The sequence below is a fragment of the Magallana gigas genome, chromosome 7, assembly GCF_963853765.1.
Source record: "Magallana gigas chromosome 7, xbMagGiga1.1, whole genome shotgun sequence".
In the NCBI taxonomy this organism is placed as follows: Eukaryota; Metazoa; Mollusca; class Bivalvia; order Ostreida; family Ostreidae; genus Magallana; species Magallana gigas.
Genome location: NC_088859.1, coordinates 12,581,295 through 12,608,126, shown reverse-complemented (window position 1 = coordinate 12,608,126; position 26,832 = coordinate 12,581,295). Strand labels below are relative to the sequence as shown.

The window sequence follows — 26,832 nt, the reverse complement described above, 5'->3', positions numbered from 1 at the left end:
TTTTTCAATATGATATTTGATATGATGCTTTACAAGTCACTTATCCTGTCCTCTGTATGTTACAGCTGCATAAGCTGGAGGTTGATGCATTCAAGGCCAACAGAAAGAAGACATCCAGGTTGAGCTGGATTGGCATGGAAGGAATGGATGCTGAAATGGTGGGAAACAGGCTGAGGTCAGAGGTCGCCAAGTATGATGAGCTCAGTTCCCGGTGTGCTGACTTTGGAGAAAGGCTGGGAAAACTCAACACAAAACAGAGAGAGTTCAATGACGATACATTCAAGATTCTGTCTTGGTTAACAACCACTGAAGAGAAACTATCCACGTCAAAACAGGAATCAAATACGACAGATCCAGATATCTTGAGAGAACAGTTAGATTTAATGAAATCGCTGGGAAGTGATGCTTACTCACAAGGTGTTCAGTTAGAGGAGCTGGAGAAATCAGCCAAGGAGCTTGTGTCAGACTTACATAACTTGTGTGTTGTCCCAGCACACATCACAAAATTCCAAGACATTATCCAGGACATTAATGGCAGACACAAGGAAGTGACTAAGGAAATTAATGACCGATCGCATAGCTTGCAGACGGCACTAACCAAGTCTCAGGATGTTGAGGATGCTCTAGACAACCTGCTGACTTGGTTGAGAGACACAGAATCTGCTCTAGACACCCAGAGACCTGTGAGCCTCAGCAGAGACAACTTGAATGAACAGTACCAAGAAATCAAATTGATCCAAGCAGACATTGTCAGTCATAAGCCAAGCATTGAAACTATGAAACATGATGCTCATGAATTGATCAAAACTTGTGAATTAGACATGGCTAAGTCTTTAGAATCCAAGCTAGAAGACTTAGATAACAGGTTCTCAAATGTGAATAAAAAGTGTCGAAACAGAAATAAAGACATGGACGAGATATCAGAAACTCTGTCAAATTTCCAAGAAACTATGGACAGCTGCAAACATTGGTTAAGTAAAAACTCAGAAGAACTGGAAAGCAAGGAGTGGAACAAGAAATCCAGTGAAGACACCCAGGAGAAGATCGACGATCTCACCAAACAGAGAGTCAGTAAAGAGAAAGTGGTGGAGGAACTGTCACAGCTAGGTCAGCTGCTGGTGGAGGATCCAAGAACTGGGGAGGTGTCAGCGGTGAAGGAGTCGCTAGTCGACCTACAGAGACACTGGACAGACTTCTGTGAGGTCCTGGAGGAGAGACAGCAAGAGAACCAGGAGAAAGAGAAGCAGAGGAACGAGTACGCTGACAGCAAGAAGGCCATTGTAGAATGGCTGGCCAAGATGGAGAACACAGTGGATGGGTTTGAAGCAGTGGCTATTGATATCGAATTAGCAGAGAAACAGATAGAAGAACTTGAGGTAAAAAGGGATTGGCCATCAATATGCATTGTGTTTTGTAACTGATATTTCTTACAATAATTTTTAAGATTTATTCTTTCTATATATATATGTAGCTTCTGACTGTCCCTCTCTTATTTAATACAGTTAAATGTTTTGTGTTTGTAGCCCCTGCTTGAGGAGTACCAAGAGTATGGACCTATCTTGGAAGAGGTCAATGATGCAGGCTATGCTTTTGATGCCACACAGAGTGAAGGTTCTAGACCTCAGAGTCCATTCAAGAGAATGATGAGTAAGTAATGGTGCACATAATCTGCTATAAAAGTAATAGTGTACATATTACGTTAAAGTGACAACACTCTTTGTGTTACATGTTAAGTAACATGAAAATCTTGTTTGATAGGAGGACGACGGTTCCAAGGTCTGCTGTCCCCACGCCTGGGGAGCACCTCTCCTACCTTCCCCTACCCCACCTCCCCTACAAACATCCTGAGTCCATCCAGTGACTCCAGTGGAATCAGCAGCAAGAAAAGCTCCTTCGACAACTTCCAGCTGGATGGTATGTGTGGTTAAGTCACATCTGATAAAATTAATGGATTCTTGTTTAAAGTATTTATTCTATAACTTAAACATTAATGAGCTGTTGATGGTAGTAAAATGAAGCTGAGAATGATGCACACTTTTAATTTTTCTCTGAATTTATGGCATTGTTGCAATTTCCAGACTTGAGCGAGATCCAGCAGGAGTTGGTTGACATTAACCAGAGATATGACATTCTTGGGGAGAGACTGGCAGACAGACACCAAGAACTGAGAAACATTGTGGAGAACATGAAGAGCTACCTCCAGAACATGCAGGAACTTCTCACCTGGATAGACCTGAAGGAGCTTGACCTCAACATACAGGGAGGCCTCCCCACCAGTGAAAGAGAGGCCAAGAAACAGCTCAAGGAGCACCAGGTAAAGGAACCAGTTTATTTGTTTGAAAACTATTGATGTACGTTTTTGAAGAATTAAATTCTGTTGTATATTTCAATTAAATTTTCATTTGAAGATTTGTTTTTGTTTTTTTGAAATACATTGATATGTGCCTGTTAGCTATTTCTATATTAAGACATGGGTATTTCTCTTTTTTGCAGGAATTCCATGCAGAACTTCTTGGAAAAGAGAATTTGGTGACTGATATCAGAACTAAAGGACAGGAACTTCTCAAAACGAAGCAGGGTGTTCCTGGATTGGAAGTTTGTCAGCAGCAGCTGGCAGAGCTTGGTATGTCTTGGCTTTTATGTTATTAAATTCAACTCTCGCAAGACAAGCTGAAAACCTTTGCCAGTCATCTTTTTTGTTTAACTTGGGAATGATGTGAATTTTCTACAGATAACAAATGGCTAGATATCAAGGTCTTATCTGAACAAAGAAGGAAAGCCTTGGAGGAAATGGTGAAAAACATTTCCGCCTTCAAGGACGCTGGAGTTCACCTTCAGAAATGGATTGCCCAGAAGGAGAAGATGATGGCCGTGCTTGGACCAATCTCTACGGAGAAGGAAATGAACCAGAACCAAGTGGAGCAGGTCAAGGTCAGTATTCTTTTGTGAATTGTTGTTAAATGATGAATTTTTTGTGAAGTTTTGCTTTTCTTTATTTGTGTTTATATCTCAACCAAAAATAACTCTATTGTAAAAAGTTGTTTTATATTGTTTTTATAGTCATCAAGTCAAGATTGGCAAAAATTGAATAACCAAAATAATTTACAAAAATAATAATTTACAAAAATAACTTAACCAATTTTTGGAATCAAAATGCAGAATTTGCATCATCAGAAAAACGGTCACTCTGCATATTTGATCATTACAAATATCATTTTATTCCCTGATTAGTTGTTGACTGAGGAGTTCAAAGGTCAGACTCCCCTGTATGAAAAGTTCATCCAATCGGGCCACACTATCCTTGACCTTTGTGATGCAGACTCCAAGGATGCCAGCCACATCAGTGAGAAGATGGATGTCATTAGCAAGGACTGGAGTCGTTTGGAGGCCCGCCTCCAGGAGAGAGGCAGGGCATTGAAATCCGTGGAGGGCCTCAGTCTGGAGTTCAATGACATCATGAAGACTGTGCAGGATTGGATTGACGATTTCTCAGACCGGGTCGGAAATATCACTCCAGGGACGTTGTCTCCTGACGAAAATGAAAACTACCTGGAGGAACTACAGGTAAAGAGGCAGTTTATTGATTTAAGTTATTTAAAACTACTCATAGAATAAGATTTTGATTTTAATTTAAAATGTTAAATTTTGATATCTGTAATGTGTAATTGATTGTTCATTGGGTGACTTACATTCTGTGGAAAAAATAAGTAGTCTCAGTAGCAGGATTATCACTAATTTGAATTTCCATGTAATTTTAGGCACTGGAGTCTGAGCTGACCAGCCAAAAACTTCTGGCACAGAAAACAAAAGACCTCCACAAAAAATTGTGTGATGAGACGAAAGACCCAAGCACCAAGATGGAGCTTAAACAGAAAATAGCTAACCTGGAAAAACAACTTACTGATGCAGAAAAACAGATTGGTAGGTCTTGTTTGTGCACACTAGTTAAACATGTTGGAGAGAAGGTGGTCTTATCCATTAGATAGACTAAACTTGACTTGTTGACATGAATTGCCTTTGACCTTTTAGGTGCGAAAAGATCAGCTGTGGTCAAGGCCAGTTCTGAGGGCCAGGAGCTGACCGCTAAATGTCACGACATTCTGGACTGGTTATCAGACACCAGGGGACGTCTGGACCAACAGCAGCCTGTGTCAGGAAACATTGATGTCCTCAAGGAGCAGGCAGAGCAGCAGAGGGTCAGTAGCTTGGTTGCTGTCAAAGATTACTGATATTCCTGTATAAACACCATTTTTCATGGCTTTAGATGTTGAGTCAATCCATGAAATCTTATTCATCAAAACCAGATATGTGACAACATATTATTCTATTAACAAAAAAATTGTCCAGGAATTAACATTGATGCCCATGAATATTTATGAAATCATGTTTATATCTAGATCAAATCTCTTCAAATTTGATATGTTGTTCTTGACCATTTATTAAATGTTTTACAGATTCTGTATAAAGATCTCCTAGACCATGAGGCAGAAATCAAAGATCTTCTCAGACAATGTGATAACACATTAGAGTCCATACCACCCTCAAAGGAAAAGCAAGACCTGCAAGACAAAGCAGAGGAAATTCGAGCTGAATATGATGAGCTGAAACTGTGTGCTCTTGAACGTGACCAGAAACTAGAGGCCAGCATGAGGCATGCTCAGTGTTTCCAGGACATGCTTGACAAACAGTTACTATGGCTACAGTTCAGTCAGGACAAGCTTGAAGGATTCCAGCCAACAGAACTCCAGAGAGATATCATTGCCAAGAAACTGAGTGATGCACAGGTGTGTAGGAGCAATATTTAACAAGTTATCATTGCTATTTTCTTCATAAAACTGTGTTGTTATAGTGTCAGTACCAGTAGAATTTACATGGGAAAATCATCTTCAAATTGAATGTATGATATTTTGAGGTGTTTTTTTATTGTTGTTCTGTTGACAGTACCTGTTGACATTAAAGCCAAACAGTTATCTCTAAAGTGAACTGTATCATTATTCTTCACTATATCTATTCATTTTTAAGTTACCAGGGAAATCTACTAATTTTTTTTTACTACAGAGCTTAAAGTCAGAAGTTGCTGAACATGCTCCTCAACTAGAGAAATTACAAAGTGAAGGAAAGTCACTGGCTAGTCTTGTTGAACAAGATAAAGAAATTGCAAAAGAAGCTATGCAGGTTGTGTCAGAAAAATGGCAGAGCTTAGATCAAGGGGTGACAGACAGGGTGAGGAGTCTGGAGGACCTGATGCAGAAACTGGACGACTTCCAGTACAACATGAAGGATTACAGTTCCAATTTGACCAAATGTGAGGACTCCCTGAAAAACCACAACAATATTGGACCATCGGCTAAAGATCCCAAACATGCGGATAAAATTAAAGTAAGAGTTTGGTCATGTTTTCATAATTTTTTGGGTAGTTTCATCATTATTACCATCATTATTATCATCAAATTTAAATCAACTATCATTTCAATGATTGATAGATCAACTATCATTTCAATGATAGTTGATGAAGATAGATAATTTAATGTAGATTTAGGCCTTTTATTCGAATAATCATCATTACATACAATGTGTATATGTTTACTTTATATGAATTTAGTTTTGTTGGAAGTCATTTTTCCGTATTAATGTGGTATGATTGTTTTCAAGGCCTTACAAGATGATGTGGATGGACTCCATCCCCAGATGGACTACCTGGAAGCTGTGATTGAGGACCTGAGTAACACAGGGCTTGGCACCAGCGACCTCGAGAGGGACCTCCAGAACAAGAAACAGAAGCAGGAGGACCTCCAGACCAACATCGCTGAGCTGCTCTCTGAACTCGATGAGGGTACTCAAGTGGTCAATGAATTCCAGGTGAGAACACTGCATCAGTCTATGATTTAACGCAAGGTACATGTACCTGAAATGATCAGCATTTATTCCTCTGCTAATGAAAATTTTGCATTGGTTGTATAAATGCATATTTTTTTCTGTAACTATATATGAACAAATTTCATTTTGATAAGTCTGACTGAGAGGGATTTAGGTTTACATGAGTTGTTTTGTTACAGGATGAACTTTCCTCAGTTGGTGCCACCATGTCCAGCTATGAAGGGGACTTGAACTCGATAGGACCAGTGAAGAGGGATGAGAATGCACTCCAGACTCAACTCAGACAGGCTGAGGTGAGAACATGCGTCTTCTTTGTAATGTTAAATCAGCATGTTGCTGATTAAGCGCTCACCTTTTTAAATGACAAGTATACTGTTATTTTTTAGATGAATGCTCCTCTTTCTGTAAAACGAAGGTTGATTTGTCTTATTTACTTCACAACTTGATCTTCTGTGCAATGTGCACACATACATATTAATGAGATATATTCAGTGGACAGGACTAAACTTGTTTTGGTACATGCTAGATAAATGAATGAATTTCATCATTGCAGGAATTTTTGTCGAAGCTGATTTCACTGGAGGACAGAATTGCTGATGCTGAGGAGAAAGGAAAGAACCTAGAGTCCTCTGGCTATGTGACAGATCCTCAACTGATAGAGGCACCAGTAAGTAACTGTTGACTGTCAAATATCATTGTGGGTTAAAAATCAACCTGCTTTTTAAGGGACTTTATGATAGAAAATCTGGTCATCTTGTGCAGTACTCAACTGGATAAGTTCTTTTGAACAAGTTGAACAAATGTAAATTTTAGAAAATACAAATTATAACATGCTGATGGTGTGTTTTACAGATTGATGCTCTGAAGACCCAACTTGGAAATTTGAAATCCAAAGCTGACAATTGTAAGCGTGACATAGAGAATATGCTGGATACTCTAGACAGAGCCATCGATCATCTCAGGCGAACCAGAACCAGCATCGACAGGGCTTCTGATGAACTAGACATGCATGAACCAATTGGAACAGATGTTAACGCCATCAAACGCCAACAGGAAGAACTTCACGTAAACCTTCATTTATACAAACTGCATTCTTATTTTTGGTTCATTGAACTGTTAGATGTTTACACAGAAACAGAAAAAAAGGTTAGATTATATAAGATTGAGATTAATTATAAAACCTGTTCCTTTAACTTCATAGATGTTTGAGAGCTCTGTCTTCGAGCCTCTTCAAAAGAGAGTGGAAGAAGGCAGCTCCATGGTGGAGAACCTGATGCAAACCGCAGCCCCAGGTGTCAACACTGAGCAGTTAGAGGCGGAGCTTGAGAGTATGAATGACAAGTGGGCAGACCTCAAAAAGAAGGTCAGTAAATCGCTCTACTTTGTGACCATTAAGTATTTCTGATAATTAGTGACCAAAAAATAATGCCCACATAGAAATATAGTTTGCTATCCATTTGATGATAATGATAATAAATATGATGATGATCTTGTTGTCCTTATTTACAGGTGTCAGAGAGGAAACACAATCTTGACAACAGTCTGCTACAGGCAGGTAAATTCCATGATGCCCTGGATCACTTACTGGTCTGGCTGAAGGAGACAGAGGAGACTATTGCCAACCAGAAAGCACCGTCCCCAGAATACAAGATAGTCAAAACACAACTACAGGAACAAAAGGTATAAACATACATCTGCGTATGAATTTCTTTGTTGTGATCCTAGTACTCAAAATGTGAAATCATTTCAGTGTATTGGGTCCACTTTTGTTGCATTGTCAAAATATTAAGAAATTATGGTCAGAAAATAAATTTCATGAAAAGGCATCTGAAATTCAATACATAATAAAATAGTCCGGAATGTAGTAAAACAATGTATATAAAATAGAAATTATAAATATAATGGGTTCCGGAAAAAATTTAGATCTAAATTTTTTGGATATATGATGTTAAATGTTTTCTTAGTTAATATGAATTTCGACATGTTTTTAGAAATAACAATGCATTTCAGCAATCACATGATATTTTGTTGACCTTTTTTCTGTTCTAGTTTTTGATGACGATGTTGGAGGATAGAAGTCCCAGTGTCAAATCTGCCAAGAACGCCGCTGAATCTCTGATGAGGGGCCTGAACCCCCAGGAGCAGAAAGGAATCCAGAACCAGGTGGCTCAGCTTGACCGCCGCTGGGAGACCGTCTGTGCCACTTCACGGGACAGACTGGACATCCTGGAGGAGATGCTGGGACTGTCCAAAGACTTCCAGGACCTGCATGAACCTCTGACCTCCTGGCTGGACTCCACAGAGAAGAAGTTTGCCTCCCTTGAACCATCAGCCATGGATACACAAGGAATTGAAAATATTATAACTGCACTGAAGGTAGGAAACTCGTCTTATTTTTTTTTAGTTTTAAATTTTCTGTTGCTTTCAGTTGTATGTACATATACTTATATTTTTCTGCTATAATCAGGACATGGATAGAGATGTTCAGTCTAAGGCTGATCAAGTGAAAGAACTAGCACTAAGAGGAAAAGATCTGCAGGATTTCTGCAAAGGTAAATGTTAGTTTGATTTTCTTAATAGACAAATATGGGAAACTTGTTTTTTTTTCTGTATCCATATACAAGTAATTGCTACATACAGTTGTTGATGCAAGCTTTACATGTATTTTTCTTTTGTAGGCAATGATGTCAAAGTTGTGCAAAAGAAAATTGACTCTGTGCAGGCAAGATTCACAGAGCTGAGGGATAAAGTGATAGACTCCACAGAACAAATGGAAGAAGCTCTCCCATTGGCCCAAAACTTCAATGATGCACATGCAGAGTTCTTGGACTGGGTCCTCAAAACTGAGTCGCAGCTCCGTACCAAAGAGGCCACAGGTCAAGAGGCAGAGGAACAAGTACAGGTAGGTGAAAGTTCATAGGTCAAAAAAGCAGACATAAAAACTAGGTCAAAGTGCAGATATAGTAAGTTTTGAAAGAAATGGAGTCATGTAGAATGTATACTTTACATTGTAACTAAGATGATTTCCTCTAAATTTAAAAAAAATCTGTTTTCCCCTAGAAATTCATGGAAAAACTTCAGGACATCCAGCCAGTTCTTGAAGTTTTGAAAGAAGATGGCAGTAATCTGTCTGATCTGGCCCCAGGGGATGCTGGGCTAAAAGTGGAGGAAACCATGAAGAAAGATCTCCAGAGATACGATGCAGTCAGCGATCAGATTCAGCGCCGGTCACAGAAAGTCTCCAAATCCAAGCAGAGGTCATCTGAGGTGTGTGTCATGTATTGTCTTAGTCATGTGGTAGAGAAACTTCATTTTATGTATTACCTTCACTTGATGTGTAGGGATGAATAACAAGTTGATCAATACTGGTTTATTTCAGATTGTTGGAAGCATTGCTGATCTGCTTGACTGGTTTGGAGAAAAGGAAAAATCCCTTCTCAGTTCTCCACCAATCAGCACAGAGCTTGATACACTTGATAAACAACTGGCAGATATCAAGGTACATGTGCACATATTTATACAAGACAGTTTTTTAAAGAGAGAAATAGGGATATGAGTTGTTGCATGGATACTTAATCTGAATTTTTATCGTTGTGTTTCCAGGAGCTGAATGAAGAAATCACAGAACAGAAAGGAAAATCCAGAGATTTGATCACACGGGGCAAGAAGATGATGCGGGAGAGCTCACTGGAGGATGACCCCAGACTGCGTGAGGCAGTGGAGGATCTGAAGAATAAATCCGACCTTGTGTGGAAGATGGGCCAGGAAAAACAAAGGACTCTGGAACAAGCTCACCCATTGGCTAAACATTTCTGGGAGACAAATAAGGACTTGTCTGATTGGCTGGAGGAGGCTGCTGTGGTTGTGGCAGACTTGAAAGTTATGTCCATTGATGCAGAACAGGTCAAAAAGCAACAGGAGCAGATCAAGGTATGTTGATTAATGGAAATTGAAAAGACAAAAAGACAAATGTTTAGAATTGCATGAGTGTTTCTATAATTTTAATGTTCATTACATAGCATGTTAGTGCACCAGAAAATAAATTTATTCTGATATTTTGTAGGTTCTGAAGCAAGAAGTACAGGACCACAAGCCTGATGTTGACAGACTGAACAAAACTGGTGGGGCTTTGATCAAGATGTGTGGAGAACAGGAGAGCTGTCAGGTCAAGAAGATCATGGATGATCAGAACTCCAAGATGGAGGACATCAAAAACTACCTCAAGGACAGGTCTCTGTCTATTGATGAAGCCCTCCAGCAGTCAGCAGAAGTAAGAGCTTTTGTAAATGGTCAGCAAGACACTCATTCAAGTGTTTATGGTTTCGTACAGTGATAACTGTTGTACCACACTGGTTGTGTAATGCATATTCTTCTGTAGGCAGTTTTCATCATGTTTTGAATGATTTTCTTCAGTTTACTGACAAGTTAGAGGACATTTTGGATACCCTTACCTCCACTCATGAGATGGTGGAAAATGCTGAACCAATTTCTGCCCATCCTGATAGAATCAAAGATCAACTGGCAGAAGTCAAGGTTAGTCATCCAGTATTCTAAAATAAAAATAAAAAAACTGCTCTGTCTCTTTCACAGTTGTTCCAACATTCTCTAAGCTATAATTAATTCCAACTGTAAAATTGGCTTCTATGAAATATCTATTTAGCTTTTGATGTTATAACAAAATTGCAGGCCTTTATGGAGGATGTAGATTCCAGACAGACCGCCTTGGCCTCCATTAAGAACAAGGCTGAGGAGCTGATTAAGCAGGCAGGGGACAAAGAGGACTTTGCTGTACAAGGTGAGGGCAACTCCTGAGGAGGAGACAGGGAAATTTTGAATATAATTAAATAGAACAATGTGCATGTATATACTGTAAAACTATTTATAGATGCCTGTGCAATGTATATATAGGATTTAATGCTAATGTGAATATATTCATTTCATGTGAGGAACATGAAAATTCAAAGCAAAGATAACTTAAAAATGTTTTATTATGTTAGGGAGGGAAGTGAGGAAATAGGAGAGGGGGATTGGGATAGTTACAGTGTTTACAACATGTTAAGAAATAGATGTTTTGAGAGGCAGAAAGAGAGTTTGGGAGAAAAGCACTTGTAGATTGAGGACGAATTCTTCAATGTCTTTTCACTGTTTAAAGAGGTAAAGACCAAGCTGTCCGAGTTGGTGGGTCTGTATGACAACATCTGTCAGCTGTCCACGGCCCGCAGCAAGGACCTCGAGGACACGCTGGAGGTGTCGGAGAAGTTCTGGGAGGACTACAACAACCTGTGTAGCACGGTCAAGGACCTCCAGGACCAGATCACCTCCCAGGATCCCCCCGCCCTGGAGCCCGCCATCATCAGGGAGCAGCAGGACTTCCTGGAGGTAATATGGCTCGCCATTGTCCATTCGCTCACAAGTTTGCAGATAGCTGTTTTTATTTGGAGAAACAAAATACAGTTCTTTATGGGTGCTTGAGCACCCACCCCAAGGAAAAATATCCAAAAACATTTTTGAAAAGTTTTCATTGTGGATATTCTAAAGTCATTGCCAAAAGTAATTTTCGTTTTGTTTTTTACCAAAAGTTGTTTTGATTGAAGCGTAAGAAAAATTTAAACCCAAGTTATTCATTGCCGTTAAAGTTGTAGTTAAAAAGAAAAATTTGAGTTTTATTTAGTGAGGGAACCTCTATTTATTATTTTTGCGATCCAGACTCTCAAAGAGGAGATTGAGGCTACGCAGGTAGACCTGGAGGATTTCAACATCACTGGAGAGCAGTTGATGACCATGGTCGGTGAACCAGAACAGCCAGAAGTTCAAAATAACATGGAGGATGCCAGCTCTCAGGTCGACAAAGTCACAGAAAAGTACGAGCAGAGAGCCAGAACTCTGGAGGCCGCGTTGGAGAAGGCTGTACATTTCCAGGATGAACTGATGGTATGTAATGTGGATATCAAAATCAAAGAGTAGTTACATATTTTATTCCTTTTAATAACCCAGTGTTGGGTATCTGTGTAAACTTACATTATGGTCATTTTTCAATTGCTTATTCTCTTATTTCATATTTTTTAGAGAAACATAATTGTATTCACTTGCTAAAAAATGTATTTTTGAATCATTTTTAAATTTTCAAAATTTCTTCAGAAAATCTTGGTCTGGCTGCAAAAGAGGGAGGTACGCCTGAGAGAGTTCACTCCAGTTGGCTCAGATTTTGACACTATCAAAGTACAGTGGAATCAAGTGAAGGTGTGTAAATTGTAAATGCATGAGAGTCATTCTCTGAAGAAAAAAATTATATCCTGTCACTCCAATTTGAAATTTTTATATTCAGGGGATGAATTTTATCACAGTAAAACAAGTTAAAATGATCACACTTTTAATGATAGAAATAAGCACTTACACTGAAGTGATTTTCATTCCTCTAAGTCTTAAAACATTTATTAAGTAGATAAATTACATTTATAACAAATCAAAATGTTCCTCCCTGGCACTTCCAATAGACAAGTGTTACTGTAAAGAACTATATATGATAAGAGTTAAATTTGGCCCCCATAATTCGCCATTTTTTAAGTGTTTTGGGTACAATAAAATGTTAACTAATTTTTTAGAAGAGTTGATATAAAATATATTTTTCATATATTTATTTGCACTCACTGGTAGTATATGACGTCAAAAGTGACGCCATTTCTATAGTTCAATCAAAATCAGCCAAAAATAGGCATTTTTCTTATCTATTTACGAATGGGAAATTTAGAGCGCATGCTTGAACAAGGACAATTTTTTTGTCACTTATTAGTCTTGGCTAGATACATCTCTGATTAAAATATTTTATTTGTTTAAGAATGCGTTCTATGTTTTCAGACTGAAAAACTGCTTGAAAACAAGCTGTTTTACGCTAAAAATGCAAAAATGGCGGGAAAAGGTTGTCTTTACAATGTCATATTTCTAAATTGTGGGCACTTGAACCAAAATGAATATTATGTAAACACATCACATACATATCTGTACTAAGAAAAGAAAGAATGATAGTAAAATGATGATGTTCATTTTAGGGGGCCATTTTAGGCCCTTATCATATATAGTCCTTTGGAACGATCATTGTTTTGATTTCGCTTTATCTTAGGAATTGAAAACCGAAGTAGAACCCAAACAGGTGGATATTGAGTCACTGAACCAGAAAGGTCAGGACCTGGCCAAGGATGCCCAGCCTGCAGATCAGGTGGTGGTCAAGGAACCGCTGTCCTCGGTCAACAGACGCTGGGACAACCTGCTGGAGGGAATCGGTGAAAGACAGGTAGGAATTCAAACCAGTAACATGCATAGATATGTAGTTGAACTTTGATGTCTCAATATTCATTGATATGTCAAAAGGTTGCAATGATTTGAAAATCCCAACCACTTAGTCCATAAGTACATGTATATTTATCTCATATCGATTCCTCATAGATCTTACATCTTTGTCTTGCTCTTATGGAGTACAAAATATCTAGGTTTGACTGTAAATTGATGTGTATTGTGGAACTGTATTGAAATACGTTCAAAGCAACAATGAGGAGTTTTATCTGGACGAGTTTGTATGAAATACCTTTTTACATTTTGTAGCGAAATCTACAAATGGCCATGTTGAATGTGGGACAGTTTGAGCATGCCCTGAATGAGCTGTTAGCTTGGCTGGACAAAACTGATGAGACAGTAGATGACATTTCCTCCACATTTGGTGACCCAAAACAAATCGAGATTGAGCTAGCCAAGCTTAAGGTGAGATTGCTTTGTTGATCCTGTCGGTGTTGTTTAATATTTGTTTGTAAAGTTTTATTCTTTGAGTACTGGTTTGTTAAATTTCATTAAATTTTCTATCTAGATCATACAAAATGATGTGGATGCCCATCGAGACAGTGTAGACTCTGTCAAGGAGGCAGGAAAGAAAGTCCTTGCTACAGAACACGGAGGAGATACACCAATCAAAAGAAAGCTTGGGGACGTTAATGAACTGTGGGAGAAAGTACAGAAAAAATCAGCCAACAAATTCAAACAGATGAAGGATGCTCTACGAGAGGCCAAGTCCTTCACAGGAGAACTTCAGGATCTACTCCTACATCTTTCGGATCTGGAGGGAAACCTCATATCATCCACTCAGATTGGTGGATTACCAGAAACTGCCAAAGAACAGCTCGAAAGATTCATGGTAAGCTGGCCAAAGTTCTTTAAAATCTTGTCAAGAGTTCCCAAATTTGATGTCACAAAACATAAATATTTGTGATAATTTTATGAATACTTATAAATACAGGATTAATAAAATTTAATCTTTCTTCAGAACTTGTATGAGGAGCTGGATGAGACAGGACCGAAAGTGAAGAAGACGGTATCAGACGGCGAAAGTCTAATCAGTAAATCCAAGGGTGCCTCTGCCAACCACATCAAACAGAATGTGGAGCTGCTGAAACAGAGGTGGAAGAACATCCAGATGAGAGCAGCAGACAAAAAGGTAAAAGCAAGGTCTTGGTTCTAATGTTGCAGTCAAAGATTTTTTATTCATTGAAAGTCTTAAACTTAAGGTTTGTCAAAAAAGTGCTATGCACCAAGTCTGGTCCCAGGCCATGAAACTATGCACATTTAAGCATATTGAATCTTTAATGTATATACATGTATTTTGTAGAAAAAATTGGAGGATGCATTGCAACAGGCTGACAATTTCCACCTCAACCTGAACAGCTTCATTCAATGGCTGACAGAGACAGAGAAGACCTTGAACAATCTACAGCCAGTCAGTCGCCTGCTCGAACATGTCACTCAACAGATAGAGGACCAAAAGGTAACAGAATAGTGTATTCAGTTTTATTTGATTGAAAACTTTATTCTCAAATGAACTTTTATTTCCATAAGATTTATGTAGCATGAAAAACTGGAACATTTTTGTGGTTTACCTGATAACCATATATGGAAAAATATTGACAATTTTTTTTAAAGTCAGGGATCTATTCTTTTAAATTCATTTTCATGTTATTGAGGAAACATCAGTTATCTCATGATTCCAATCTGAATTGTTGACAAAGTATAAAAGAATACATTTCCAAATAGATTGGAGTGAAACCTTCAGCTAATATACATGGATGATAGTCTTTATATTGAAAATTTTCTGCATTGATTTAATAGGCAAACTAGCACTAACATTCACAAATGAACTTGCAGGTCCTTCAGAAGGACATAAGCCAGAACCGGGAGAGGATGATAGCCCTGGACAAAACTGGGACCCACCTCAAGTACTTCAGTCAGAAACAGGACGTTATTCTCATCAGGAACCTGCTGTCCAGCATTCAGCACCGGTGGGAGAAGATCGTGTCTCGCAGCGCGGAGCGAACCAGGCACCTAGAGAGGGGCTACAAGGAGGCCAAACAGGTGAGGGGCAATAGGGGCACACAGATCAGTGTTCTGTGGTATCAAAATACCATTTTGGTTATGCTTCATAGGGAAGAACCGGGAATGAGCCTATTTTCATGTGTGATAACTTAATTCATTATATCAGATAGGATTATAATGCTGTTTTAAAATAAGGGGAATGAAACTGACTTCATTGTAAGTGTGAATTCATGTTAAGCTATTGCTGTGACTGAGTTTTACTTGTATACTGACACTTTGATTGGTTGATTAGCTTTTCTGTACTTTGTGCTGCATGATTGGTCTGGTTGATTTTCCAGTTCTTTGTGATGTGGAAAGATATGATGGAATGGATGCAGAAAGCTGAGACCCTACTGGATGCTGACACTTCTGTCAGTAACGATCACGCAACCATCAAAGCACAGATCATCAAACACAGGGTAAGATCTCATGAACATTTAAAAAACAATTGAGAAAGATGACACTTAATTTTGTGCAATTTTTCTACAGCTATACCACCTACCTGGTATGTGTCTCCTAAACATTATTTTGATTTGAGCAAATATGTCCTGATGGTTCTTCTTTCTCATCACATTGTTCTATTGAACAGGAATTCCAGAGAAGTCTCGGAGCTAAGCAGCCTATCTACGATGGTGTGAATAGAATGGGCCGCTCCATGAAAGACAAGAGCCCCGAACCAGACAGACCAGAAATTGAAAAGAAACTTAGTGCCATGAAGGCCAAGTGGAACTCCCTTTGTGCCAAGTCTGTAGACAGGTAAGGCTAAGTCAACCATTCCCCTAGTCCATTTGATTTTAAGACTGTATTACTAATGTTTAGATTTTAAGACTGTGTTACTTATGTTTATAATTAAAATTTTTAAATTTGTTGGATACAATTTTCAAATTCTTATAATGGATTGGAATGACCTCGTTTTTCAGACAAAGGAAGCTGGAAGAGGCCTTGTTGTTTTCGGGTCAGTTCTCGGAAGCTCTGCAGGCCCTGCTGGATTGGCTGGCCAAGGTTGAACCAACCCTGGTGGAGGACCAACCTGTGTACGGGGACGTCTTCACCGTCAACAATCTGATGGAAATCCACAAGGTCTGTCAGAGGAGATAATTACATGTATCGATATTAAAGTATTATTACTTAATCCTTACCAGGCCTTAACTTTTATTAAACAGCTGGTACTGATAATATGAATGTCTTTTATAAGTGGCTTCATCAAAAATTGGTATTGTTGGGTTATTTATAAAATGATGGTTAATTTATTGTGTGGTTTCATTTGCAGGCATTCCAGCATGAATTGGGGGCCCGCTCAAACACAGTGGCTTTTGTCAGAAAGAGAGCCAAGGAAATGCTGGACAAATCTGAACATGACATGACACAGCAGCAAGCTGAGCTTATCGAGCTTACCACAATGTGGGATAGAGTGTGTAAGCTGAGCGTGAACAAGCAGGAGAAGCTAGAACAAGCTCATAAGCTGGTCAGTATTGATGTCCTAAACCTCATACATGTATTATCATATCTTCTCCCATGGTTTCATTTATGATATTCATTGTCATCAGTTTTTATGGATTTTTAAAATACACAGAAAATGCCAATTTGTAGCCAGTGGCTCTGCCAATACAAATTGTTTCCATGTTTTTCATTTCAATTAACTATTTTTTCCTTGATCTGCCCAACAAAATAATTTATGAAAATTGGTGCTGTGCAAATTACGATGAAAGCATGTACATATTGAAAGTTCCTAATAGGAAAAGTGACATTCAAGTCTTTAAATTGGTGCTTTTGCAGGCTGAAGACTTCCACCAGAAAGGCCAGGGCTTGCTGGATTGGTTGGCATCTGCTGAGCGACAGCTTAGGTATCGAGGAGCCCTTCCAGAGGAGGAGCTGCCCCTCCTCAAACAGATTGAGGAGCACAAGGTAATGTCCAAAGTTCTGATATACATGTAGGCACATCATGGATCCAGTCATGTGTAAAAGAAGATAATTATTATCTGTAAGTTCTGTTGGTGAATGTTTACTTGATTGTAATATAGTTACTCATTATGTGGTTTTAATTTTAGAAATTTGAGGAGGATTTAATGAGACAAGAAGCAAAGTTAAGAGAAACTCTCAGTATAGGACAAGATATCCTAAAGAGGTGTCACCCAGATGCTCTGACTACTTTGAAGCACTGGCTATCAGTTCTCAGAGCCAGATGGGAAGAGGTAAGAAACACATTAAACAAGTCATATGTTGACAAATAACAAAGTAAATTTTTTTTTCAATAGCCCTTTTCAACATACTTAATGAAGATTTGAAATGCAAAATGATATTTCACAAAAAAAGTACATGGTTCAGACTACAAGTATATTAAGTACTTTTATGATATAATATGAAATATAAAAAAAATTCTATGACTGTTGTATATTTTTATGTAAAAGGTGACAGCCATGTGTAAGCAGCGTGGCATAAAGTTAGCACAAGGTCTGCAGACCATGAGACGCAACAACGCCATCTTAGATGATCTGCTTGCCTGGCTAAACGGAGCAGAAACCAACCTGATGGGTCTGGATCAGGAACCAGTTCCAGGTGACATCCAGGTCATCATGGACCTACTCAAGGATCATCAGGTAGGAATCTGGAATTTTTAGGAATTTCCATTTAAGATGCCAGATATCCATGGACATTTGAGTAGTGTAGAAGTACAAGTATATGTAGATCAGTGAGTTTTATGGATATTTTATTTTTTCCTGTAGGATTTCCAAAATGACATGTCTTCAAAACAACCGGATGTGGACAAACTGACTAAAGGGGACCGCAGAAGGGGAACCTCAGTGTCAGAGTCTGCCTCTCAGATCCCCGTCTTGAAGGCCTCACCCTCAGGGAGACACACCCCCATCAGGACTCCAAGGTCAGAGGTCACAGACAGTATAGAGATATATATTGTACATGTACATATATTGTAGAAAATTCAGAAATGTTGGCATACCATGCAATATTTAGACCAAACATCATTAAGAGAAATGTCAATTTTTCGACCATCCAAGGTCAGAAGTCACAGACAAGTGCATGAATGTTCAAGTACCATGGAAAATGTATTGAGTGTTTTGGCTTTACTACACATAAAATACTTCAAACCAAGCATCATGAAAAGAAAAATGATTGGGTTTTTTTCATCCATGTGGTATCCATGGAAAACCTATACTTACAATGATAAATATAACATATTTTTCTGGGATATCTAGGAAGGACACCAGTGGAAGGAAGACCCCTGAGCCAGTGTTTAGAAATCCAAGAGTCGGGGCTCTCTTCATCAAATGGAGGACTGTATGGTTGATGGCCATGGATCGCCACAGGAAACTTCGGGATGCACTCGACTACCTAGAAGAGGTAAACAATTGATTATCAGCCTACGAAAATACCTAAAGTATTTGATTGCAATAGTTTGTTGTGAAAACTATTGGATGTGTTCATCATTTTTGCTCTTTTAATACTTTACTAGGTTGAGAGACTAAAGGACTTTAAATTTGATGACTGGAGAAGACGATACCTTCAATTTATGAGACACAATAAATCACGAATCATGGATATGTTCCGTCGTCAGGACCGAGACAGAGACGGCAGAGTCTCAAGGAAGGAATTCATCGACGGCATAATTGCTACCAGTAAGTTTACAGCGAATTACAGAATACCAGTAGAGTTTTCAATAGCTTGCTAGATTGATCAATAGGGTATTCAATTTGGTCAGCAAGGTATCACATTAGGTTTAAATCTAGGTCATGTGATTACTCAGGTATGACAGCAATAGAGTGAGTTAATCTGGTTAACATTTGCACGTTTTGGGCCTTTTTGTTTCTCTCTGTTATCCTACATTACTGCTATAAAAGTCTGAACTAATTAAGCAGTGAGCACAAAAAAAAATATTAGTGCTGTAAGATGCACCAAAAATCAGGGAACCAAAATGTTTAATGATTTTTTGCAGTGAAAAATACCTCCTTTTTTAAGTTATGCTTGTCTCTTTTGTTTGTTTCTTCAGAACTGCCTTTTGAATTACATTTTTTGAAAAACAAAATTCAAATTACTCCAAGCAGAATTGATGCTCTATAGAGTCCAGTGCTGTCCAGGTGAACTTCCTTTTTAAAAGTCTATGAATAGAATAGCTAACAATAGGAGGGAGTGTTCTAGAGGTTTTCTTTGTGTAAAATGAATGGGTTGAGTGCAAAATAAGCATCTACACTTGAGTAACCACAGGACCTAGATTTAAACCTGATGTGATACCTTGCTGACCAAATTGAATACCCTATTGAGCAATCCAACAAGCTATTGAAAACTCTACAGGTATTCTGTAATTCGCTGTAATTCTTGCAAAAAATGTCAGTTCTTTCATAGGAAAATTTATTGTTTTTCAGACACAGCAAAAAACAATAAAGGAATATTAAGTAATCTAAAGTGATATTTTAATTTATCCTATGGGCTTGTCATCTATACCCTAAAAATATTTTGCATATACATGTAAATAATTGCATTTCTAATCAATCAAACTAAAACTTTTCAATCTTCTGAGGTAGATATCTAGCCACCATTTGCATCCTTTTTTTCTTTGGTGAAGTATAAATTAAAAAAACTTTTATGGTTATTTTCACAGAATTCCCGACCAGTCAGTTGGAGATGGAGACGGTAGCCAATATGTTTGACAGGGACGGGAGTGGCCTCATTGACTACAAGGACTTTGTGAACGCCCTCAAACCCGACCGAGAGCCCCAGAAACCAATCACCGACACTGAGAAAATCAATGACGAGGTCAAGAACCAGGTCTCCAAGTGTACCTGTGTCAAACAATTCAAGATTCACAAAATCGGAGAAGGAAAATACCGGGTAAAACTGGATGTTGTTGATTTAAAATAAATAACAGAACAGCTTATAGGATTCTAGCCATCCTTATTTATTTTAATGTTTTATCATATTATGTTTATATCAATATACGGTGGATATCACTCATGGGATAAATTTTAGATTTTCCACTGTGTGTTCTTACGCCACATGATGTCATAATTTAACATATTACGTAGGTTTAGGCAGTTGATTGAAATAGAATAAAAAAGTAAATAATTTTAAATTCAGTTGAGGGGTGTTGAGATGTAAATTTGAAGCATTTAATGTTGTTTCAGTTATTTGTCATGAATTCATAAAAAAATGTTTGAAAATGAAATGTCTGTGTGTTAAACTTCAAGGAACTTTTTTTCCATGCTTAAAGTTGTTGGCGTCTTGTAGATACTGTGTTTTGCGGCTCACAATTACAATTTTTACAGAAAAAAGTTGGGATTAACAAAATACTTGGTAAAACATATGATAAAAAGAATCTTTCATGATTTGCGATGGTATATGATTTTTATCCAACGAATTGTGTTTTCTATCCCTGAGCCTTGGTGAGGGGATAGAAAACACACAGCTTGTTGGATGAAAATCATATATCATCGCAAATCATGAGAGATCCTATATTTATTATTTGAAGATATTGAAGAAATTATTTTTGATGTACATGTATAATATCACTAACAAAATCAGCTCCTCGTCCGCTTCTTTGTCATGAAGTATTTTATTGTTGAAATGCATTGTTCTGAAAAATAAGAAACTGTTTTGGTCATGGCTCTCCTTTATACTCTCAGTTTGGAGATTCTCAGAAGCTGCGGTTGGTGAGAATCCTGCGCAGTACGGTGATGGTCCGTGTGGGTGGTGGATGGGTGGCCCTGGACGAATTCCTGGTCAAGAACGACCCCTGTCGAGGTAAAGTCTACCCCAAATCTTGATATGCTTTACAACATTCTCTACTCGGATATTTCTATATTTGTAAAATATTTCTAGAAGTTATGTTATAACAATGAAATTACAGAGTTGTGTGGTTTTTCAGCAAGATATCTGAAATATTTCCCTTGTAAGTTGGGCTTTTAGGTGTGCTATCAAATTATACATGTAAATGCTATCTACCTAGTATTTAAGCTAACTTTATTTACTGTAATATGCCAGAGATTTTATTTTTATATGTCATCCTACATTTTTTCATGTCATCTTTGCATATGTTGTTATACATAGCTATGTGAAAGTCAGCATTGCAGTACAAAACTCAGTCCAACAAATTCTAAGGCTGCAGTTTTCTTTTATTCAGTTTGGGTTGTTCCTGTATTAAGGTCTTACATCACATCCTTTATAATTCATTTTATTGGAGCACAGTCCTTTGAAATGACAAAATTTCATCCATTGTATTTCTTTTCTTGTGGCCACAGCATTATGCTTTGTGCAAGCTGTATTTTGAGTTTTTCAGCAGCTTATGAATTTGTGCTAATCAGGTTAAAAATCTTTAATTTGCAATGAGTTTTGACTATAAAACTTACTTTTTGTCAGATTTAAGTAAACATTTTGAGACGTGCCCGGCATGTGAGTACAATCAAGCTTCCGTTGCAAACGGATTTTTGTTCCCTTTTTCAAAAATTACTTGTACCATTACAGTCAAATTTTATTTCATCATTTTTGGAAATGGGATTATCTGCATCCATTGTACCAGAGTACATGTATTATACTTTATTTTTGGATCGGTATATTATTTTTACTAAGTTATTTTTATTTTAAATTTTTGTATTCTGGGTTTGCCAGGGAAAACCATTGTCGCATATACATTTCAGTTCATTACTGTGTTATGTTCATTCATTACCATGTGGGTTTCTTCATCGCCTTCTGTTTCATTTTTTCGGTATTTTGGTTTTCCATGTGTCTATCTTTTCTTTGCTGTAGTAGGTCTCCGCAAAAGAAACCGTTTTCAGTTCAAGGTTATCATGACACCAGAACAACTAAGTATGAACTGCAATTGTCACCTAGCAACCTACAGATGCTTTGTTTGTTGTAGTTTTATCTTTTACTGTTGTGTTGTTATTTTTATCCAATGGTATTACAGCAATGAAAATTTATTTTTGTTATTGCATCATGGCTATTAATAGAATTCAGATTTGCAGAGAAGTGTTTAACTTCCAGAACCATGGCTTCAAAATATTTTATTTGCATGTACAGTGTGATCCAGTATTCATTTTAAAATAATTGTCTACTTTTCCAAAAAAAGAATGTTTGATGCTGAATAATTTACCCTCAATAACTATACAGTCATGTAATAGTCATATTTTTTAATGGTTTTCAATTCCCATGGTATATAGTAACTGTAAATAATTTAACATGAATTGCAGATATTCATAATGTGTGAATTAGGCTTAAATTTCTACTGTGTTGGATGAAACATGTATGAACATCTTAGCCATTGAAAATTAATAATCTATATTTGATAAAACTACCAACTTCCATCAAAAATTACATTTATAGTATATACTGTGCTCATGTTAGTTGACTTGATCAAATACACAGAAGATTAACTATGGAGTTGAACTTTGATTTACAGTTATAATTAGTTCTTGATGAATGAGATGGTTTTTGCACTTCAGATTCTAATTGGTTTAATTATAGGCAAATTTAAGTTACTGAAATGGCACATTACAAATTTGTTGAGTAGATTTTATGAAGCAGTCTCACAGAAGAATTGAGTTATTTGTATATGACAACAATGATGCCACGTCAAGCAGACTGATCTTGAAATGCATGCTCCTATTAATTGACCTTAATAGTGATATTGTTTGCGTACATTGTATTAAGTCATGAGTGAACCAGCTCATTCTTTAACAACATAGCCATTTTTTCCTGATGCAAATTAAATCTTTTACATGTTGAATTCATGCTTAAGTTTAAATCTAAACTGAATGTAGACAATTAATTCAATGTACTCTCAGTAGATGTTCTAGTTTTTCTGAATTTCTTTTCATAGTTTACCTCTGATTTGTTACTTGTACTGTGAAATAATCCATGGGATGTTTTGATTCTTTCAGCCAAGGGCCGAACAAATGTAGAGCTCCGAGAACAGTTCATTCTGGCACAGGGAGTCAGCCAGTCCATGAGTCCGTTTGTTTCCAAGAGTCCGAGCGGAAGCTCCCACTCCGGAAGTTCGTCAGCCTCCTGGAGTACAAGATCACCAAGTTCAGCAACTGGGCCCATTACTAAAGTATGAAATGGAAACCACATTATAATACATGTGTTATTATATGAAACTGAAAAAATAAGTACTCATGCATTATCTGGTACCAAGTTTGGTATGTTAATCTTTGCATCTATCATATATCGGGATTTTTCTGCATGGTGCTATTTTTGCTATATTTTTGTGGTGTAATCTTAAACACATTAAATCAATTGCAAAATAATTATTCAATTTCTTATAGTTAACAATGCAGATAAACTACGAAAAAAGAATTAACCCTTTTTGTAATCACGATGTAAATATATTTGCTGCCACAGTAAAAAGTAGTATGGTTTTGATTTTGGTTTCAAACTGTACTTGTATGTATAATATATTGATATTATATTGATAAATTAAATGTTTCAGATTAGAGAAAAATCTGTTCACTCCACCCCTTGGAGACAGAACGGAGCACGGTCTACCCCGGGGCCTGACGGCGAGGTCAGACAGATCATGTCCCAGCCCCACCTAGACAGCACTCCCAAAAGAACGCGATACTTAGCCTCACCACGTAATGTTTTCAGTCCAGGTAAGAATTATCAAATCTGTATCCACTTTTTCATTGATTTGAAAGCAACAGAGTAGACATATAAAAAAGTCTATGACGCACCTAAAAGATCTCTATACTTAACTTCACCATGGACAATGTAATGCAGAAACACTTGACCTTCATATAACCACTGGATATAGAGATATAGAAAGATACCAATGTCATTACACTGTTAGCTAAAAATTATTTAGACCTACAGTGTAGATATTTAGAAAGATACTTTGGTTGTCCCATTATAAACTGAAAACTGTACTCTTTTTATGCCCTTACTTTTACTGAGTTGACAACTTCATTGTAGCTATTCCCAGCAGTGGAAGATCTAGTCGTGCCAGCACAGGAGGGGGGAGTCGTCCACCCAGCCGAGCGGAAAGTGAATGCTCTGAGATCAGTGAACCGGAAATGTACACAACTGTTCAGCATGAGACCAAATCTTCTGGTGGACGAAATCAAACTGTAGTGACTTATCAGACCCATGTGGTCAAGACCCGGACAGCCAGCAATCCCTCTCCCTCAGTAAAGGGGGGACCATCAGGGAAAGGGGGACCTTCCCCCTCTGCCAGGGGGTCCAGAATACCAAAACCCTCCACAACTCCTAAAAAGTGATGGATAAATGTCATGTGATTTACTTAAGCATTCCTCTCCTACATGCGATACTGATTACGAGACAATCGACGATACTCATTGATAATCAAACAGCAGACTAACGCCTGCTTTCTGTTCGATGTTACACTTAAAGTAATGCTAATTTGGTGCTGTGCTTTAACTCAATGTCAATTTCCATGAAAAGCTTTAATATATGACCTCAGTGATGTACGTTTGTGGGAAAATACTGTTTTTACGTAAGTAAAGTATTTGATGTACGTTAATATTTTGTATTGACTGTGTGTATAACAGCACTGACATACTGGATCTGTTCCTCGTGTGCAAATTGGTCGACAGTTGATGATTTTTTTTATGTACATACAGCATGTGTGCTAAGCCCTTGTTTTAATGCTGGGTGCATTTATATTCATGGTTGTTAAAGCAAGTTTGTTGTTAGTTCCATTTAGGCGTGTTTATTTTTAACTTCCTGTACACCCTAGAGCTCTGTTGATTTCAGTTCTGTTTTGATCTACTTACAAAGTTTATTGTTCTGTATCGTGATGTGTTGCTGTATAGAGTTTTTTGATTTTCAATGAATGACGATTTTGATTTTATATGGATATTATTTGAATTTGAATGGATAACTCCTTTACATTTCTGAGGACAGCAACACATATCATTTTGTTCTTTGTTCTTTATATGTCTTTTAAGATTCATCTAATTAAGTAGGTGTACGATATATAAGTATTTGTTGATATTGATTATTTATATTAACTTTTTTTGCTACGGAGTTCCCATGCAATATGAAGAAAACATAATGAGCACTTTAGATTTTTGATGAATACATCTATTTTTTTATGTTTTGCTTAAAAGAAGATATTCTCTTGAATGATTTTGGGGGATTTAATTATGAACTCCAAACTGTGAAGTCAGTTTTATTTGTATGTGACTTATTGTAATTGTCATGAAAATCGGAAAAAGAGTAGCTGGTAGTTAATTTTGGGGTTTCAGTGTCCCTTGTAGAACTGCATGTCCATTAAGCAGTGGTCCTGGATTATTCATTGTGGTTATCTGAGAGTTATCATGGGTTTATTTTCCCTCATTGTCATTATCACTGCTACATGTTTTATCACAGTTAAAGAAGCCTATGTAAATTGTGAATCATCTATTTATTTAATATTAGCAAAATGTGATATCACTATATTTTTTTTTATTGTGTATAAACATTCACAGCCTGCGCCATTTTTTTTTTGTGAATGACATCCTGTGTCTTTGGCATCATTGTCAGCTAAGCAGGCGATGATGTCATCATTGCATCATCAAGGGGAATAATCTTTACAGAACTGAACAAAGAAAACAATGTACTGTTCAATTATTGATTTATTTTAATTCACTTAATACAAGGGTTGGGGAAATATATGCCTGTACTCCATGTATACTGAAGTAGCCTGTGATCTGTAATTTAAGTAAGTGATCAGTTTATTAGCCTGCACTTTTCAATTGCAAGAATGAGTTCTACAATGCTATGTACCTGTGTTTACTTGTACAGGGTGTTGCTTAAATGCAAGTATTTTTAATAAATATATATAGAATCTCATTTGCCTGCATGTGATTTCTCAGAGATTTAGGCCCATAAAACCTAGATGTGTTCACTTTTTATTTCATCTTTGCTAGTCAAGGGTTTTTTTATCCACTCTGGAGTGGACCATAAACCTTTGGCTAGCAAGATGTTTTGATCTCAGTTTTACATCTAATATTAAGTGTAATGGCCCAAAAATCAGTTTCCAGGTGAATATTTGTGACATATACATCTACTTTTTTTACGCTTATAAGTATTGCATGACAAATTTACTAATTTCTTAAGAAAACTCTATTGCCGATATACATATATAACGGTAATGAACATTAAAAATAGACAAACCTCGTTATCTCGAACTAGATAGGACAGTTTAAAAACTTCGAGATATCCAAGTATTTCAGATATCGAGGGTAAAATCCTTTTAAAATAAGTGGTTGGGACTTAAAAATCACTTCCACATATCCATTGTATTGGAGATATCGAAGTTCAACTGTATGGATTGTGTCAATTAAAAGGTCAAATTTGTACAGACTTTTCCACCTACTTAATTATAGGTGGGTATTGCAATATTTTATTTATTTTTACTGATTTAATATAAAGAAACCTTTTTAATATCAAAGATAGTTGCCTTGCCTTGCCTGATGATTGATAATGTTTCAAAGAGAGATAATTTGTTAAATTGAAAGACCAGAAGCCCATAATGTCCTATTTTTTTAAAATTGCTATATATCTTTTAAAAAAATGTTTCAATTAAACAAACTTATTTTTGGAAAGATTATGCTA

At 37.2% G+C, this 26,832-nt stretch overlaps 1 protein-coding gene across 23 annotated transcripts in view; it reads left to right on the top strand.

Moving 5' to 3' along the window:
• LOC105323136 (microtubule-actin cross-linking factor 1) overlaps positions 1-26,067 on the top strand; it is an 83,489-nt gene extending 57,422 nt beyond the window's left edge. For 12 of the 23 annotated variants that reach the window (XM_066065004.1, XM_066065001.1, XM_066065002.1 and 9 more), the window contains 53 exons: positions 66-1,376; positions 1,524-1,647; positions 1,759-1,914; positions 2,079-2,314; positions 2,494-2,623; positions 2,732-2,931; positions 3,232-3,564; positions 3,759-3,921; positions 4,030-4,196; positions 4,455-4,784; positions 5,059-5,379; positions 5,653-5,859; positions 6,057-6,170; positions 6,431-6,544; positions 6,730-6,942; positions 7,079-7,240; positions 7,387-7,557; positions 7,927-8,253; positions 8,345-8,429; positions 8,556-8,779; positions 8,938-9,144; positions 9,257-9,376; positions 9,481-9,807; positions 9,941-10,147; positions 10,291-10,410; positions 10,564-10,672; positions 11,030-11,256; positions 11,584-11,808; positions 12,016-12,117; positions 12,995-13,165; positions 13,474-13,629; positions 13,733-14,056; positions 14,186-14,356; positions 14,528-14,683; positions 15,061-15,267; positions 15,567-15,686; positions 15,857-16,023; positions 16,188-16,347; positions 16,538-16,732; positions 17,044-17,172; positions 17,316-17,459; positions 17,676-17,864; positions 17,991-18,145; positions 18,480-18,624; positions 18,737-18,899; positions 19,880-20,109; positions 20,901-21,018; positions 21,143-21,166; positions 21,634-21,666; positions 22,021-22,080; positions 23,154-23,326; positions 23,705-23,867; positions 24,187-26,067. In XM_066065004.1, coding sequence (XP_065921076.1) covers positions 66-1,376; positions 1,524-1,647; positions 1,759-1,914; positions 2,079-2,314; positions 2,494-2,623; positions 2,732-2,931; positions 3,232-3,564; positions 3,759-3,921; positions 4,030-4,196; positions 4,455-4,784; positions 5,059-5,379; positions 5,653-5,859; positions 6,057-6,170; positions 6,431-6,544; positions 6,730-6,942; positions 7,079-7,240; positions 7,387-7,557; positions 7,927-8,253; positions 8,345-8,429; positions 8,556-8,779; positions 8,938-9,144; positions 9,257-9,376; positions 9,481-9,807; positions 9,941-10,147; positions 10,291-10,410; positions 10,564-10,672; positions 11,030-11,256; positions 11,584-11,808; positions 12,016-12,117; positions 12,995-13,165; positions 13,474-13,629; positions 13,733-14,056; positions 14,186-14,356; positions 14,528-14,683; positions 15,061-15,267; positions 15,567-15,686; positions 15,857-16,023; positions 16,188-16,347; positions 16,538-16,732; positions 17,044-17,172; positions 17,316-17,459; positions 17,676-17,864; positions 17,991-18,145; positions 18,480-18,624; positions 18,737-18,899; positions 19,880-20,109; positions 20,901-21,018; positions 21,143-21,166; positions 21,634-21,666; positions 22,021-22,080; positions 23,154-23,326; positions 23,705-23,867; positions 24,187-24,491 — 10,590 coding nt within the window. In that variant the 3' untranslated portion in view covers positions 24,492-26,067. The remainder of the gene's footprint in view (positions 1-65; positions 1,377-1,523; positions 1,648-1,758; positions 1,915-2,078; positions 2,315-2,493; positions 2,624-2,731; positions 2,932-3,231; positions 3,565-3,758; positions 3,922-4,029; positions 4,197-4,454; positions 4,785-5,058; positions 5,380-5,652; positions 5,860-6,056; positions 6,171-6,430; positions 6,545-6,729; positions 6,943-7,078; positions 7,241-7,386; positions 7,558-7,926; positions 8,254-8,344; positions 8,430-8,555; positions 8,780-8,937; positions 9,145-9,256; positions 9,377-9,480; positions 9,808-9,940; positions 10,148-10,290; positions 10,411-10,563; positions 10,673-11,029; positions 11,257-11,583; positions 11,809-12,015; positions 12,118-12,994; positions 13,166-13,473; positions 13,630-13,732; positions 14,057-14,185; positions 14,357-14,527; positions 14,684-15,060; positions 15,268-15,566; positions 15,687-15,856; positions 16,024-16,187; positions 16,348-16,537; positions 16,733-17,043; positions 17,173-17,315; positions 17,460-17,675; positions 17,865-17,990; positions 18,146-18,479; positions 18,625-18,736; positions 18,900-19,879; positions 20,110-20,900; positions 21,019-21,142; positions 21,167-21,633; positions 21,667-22,020; positions 22,081-23,153; positions 23,327-23,704; positions 23,868-24,186) is intronic. The other 11 variants (XM_066065005.1, XM_066065018.1, XM_066064996.1 and 8 more) reach the window with 10 other exon arrangements.
• Positions 26,068-26,832: the final 765 nt, after the last annotated feature.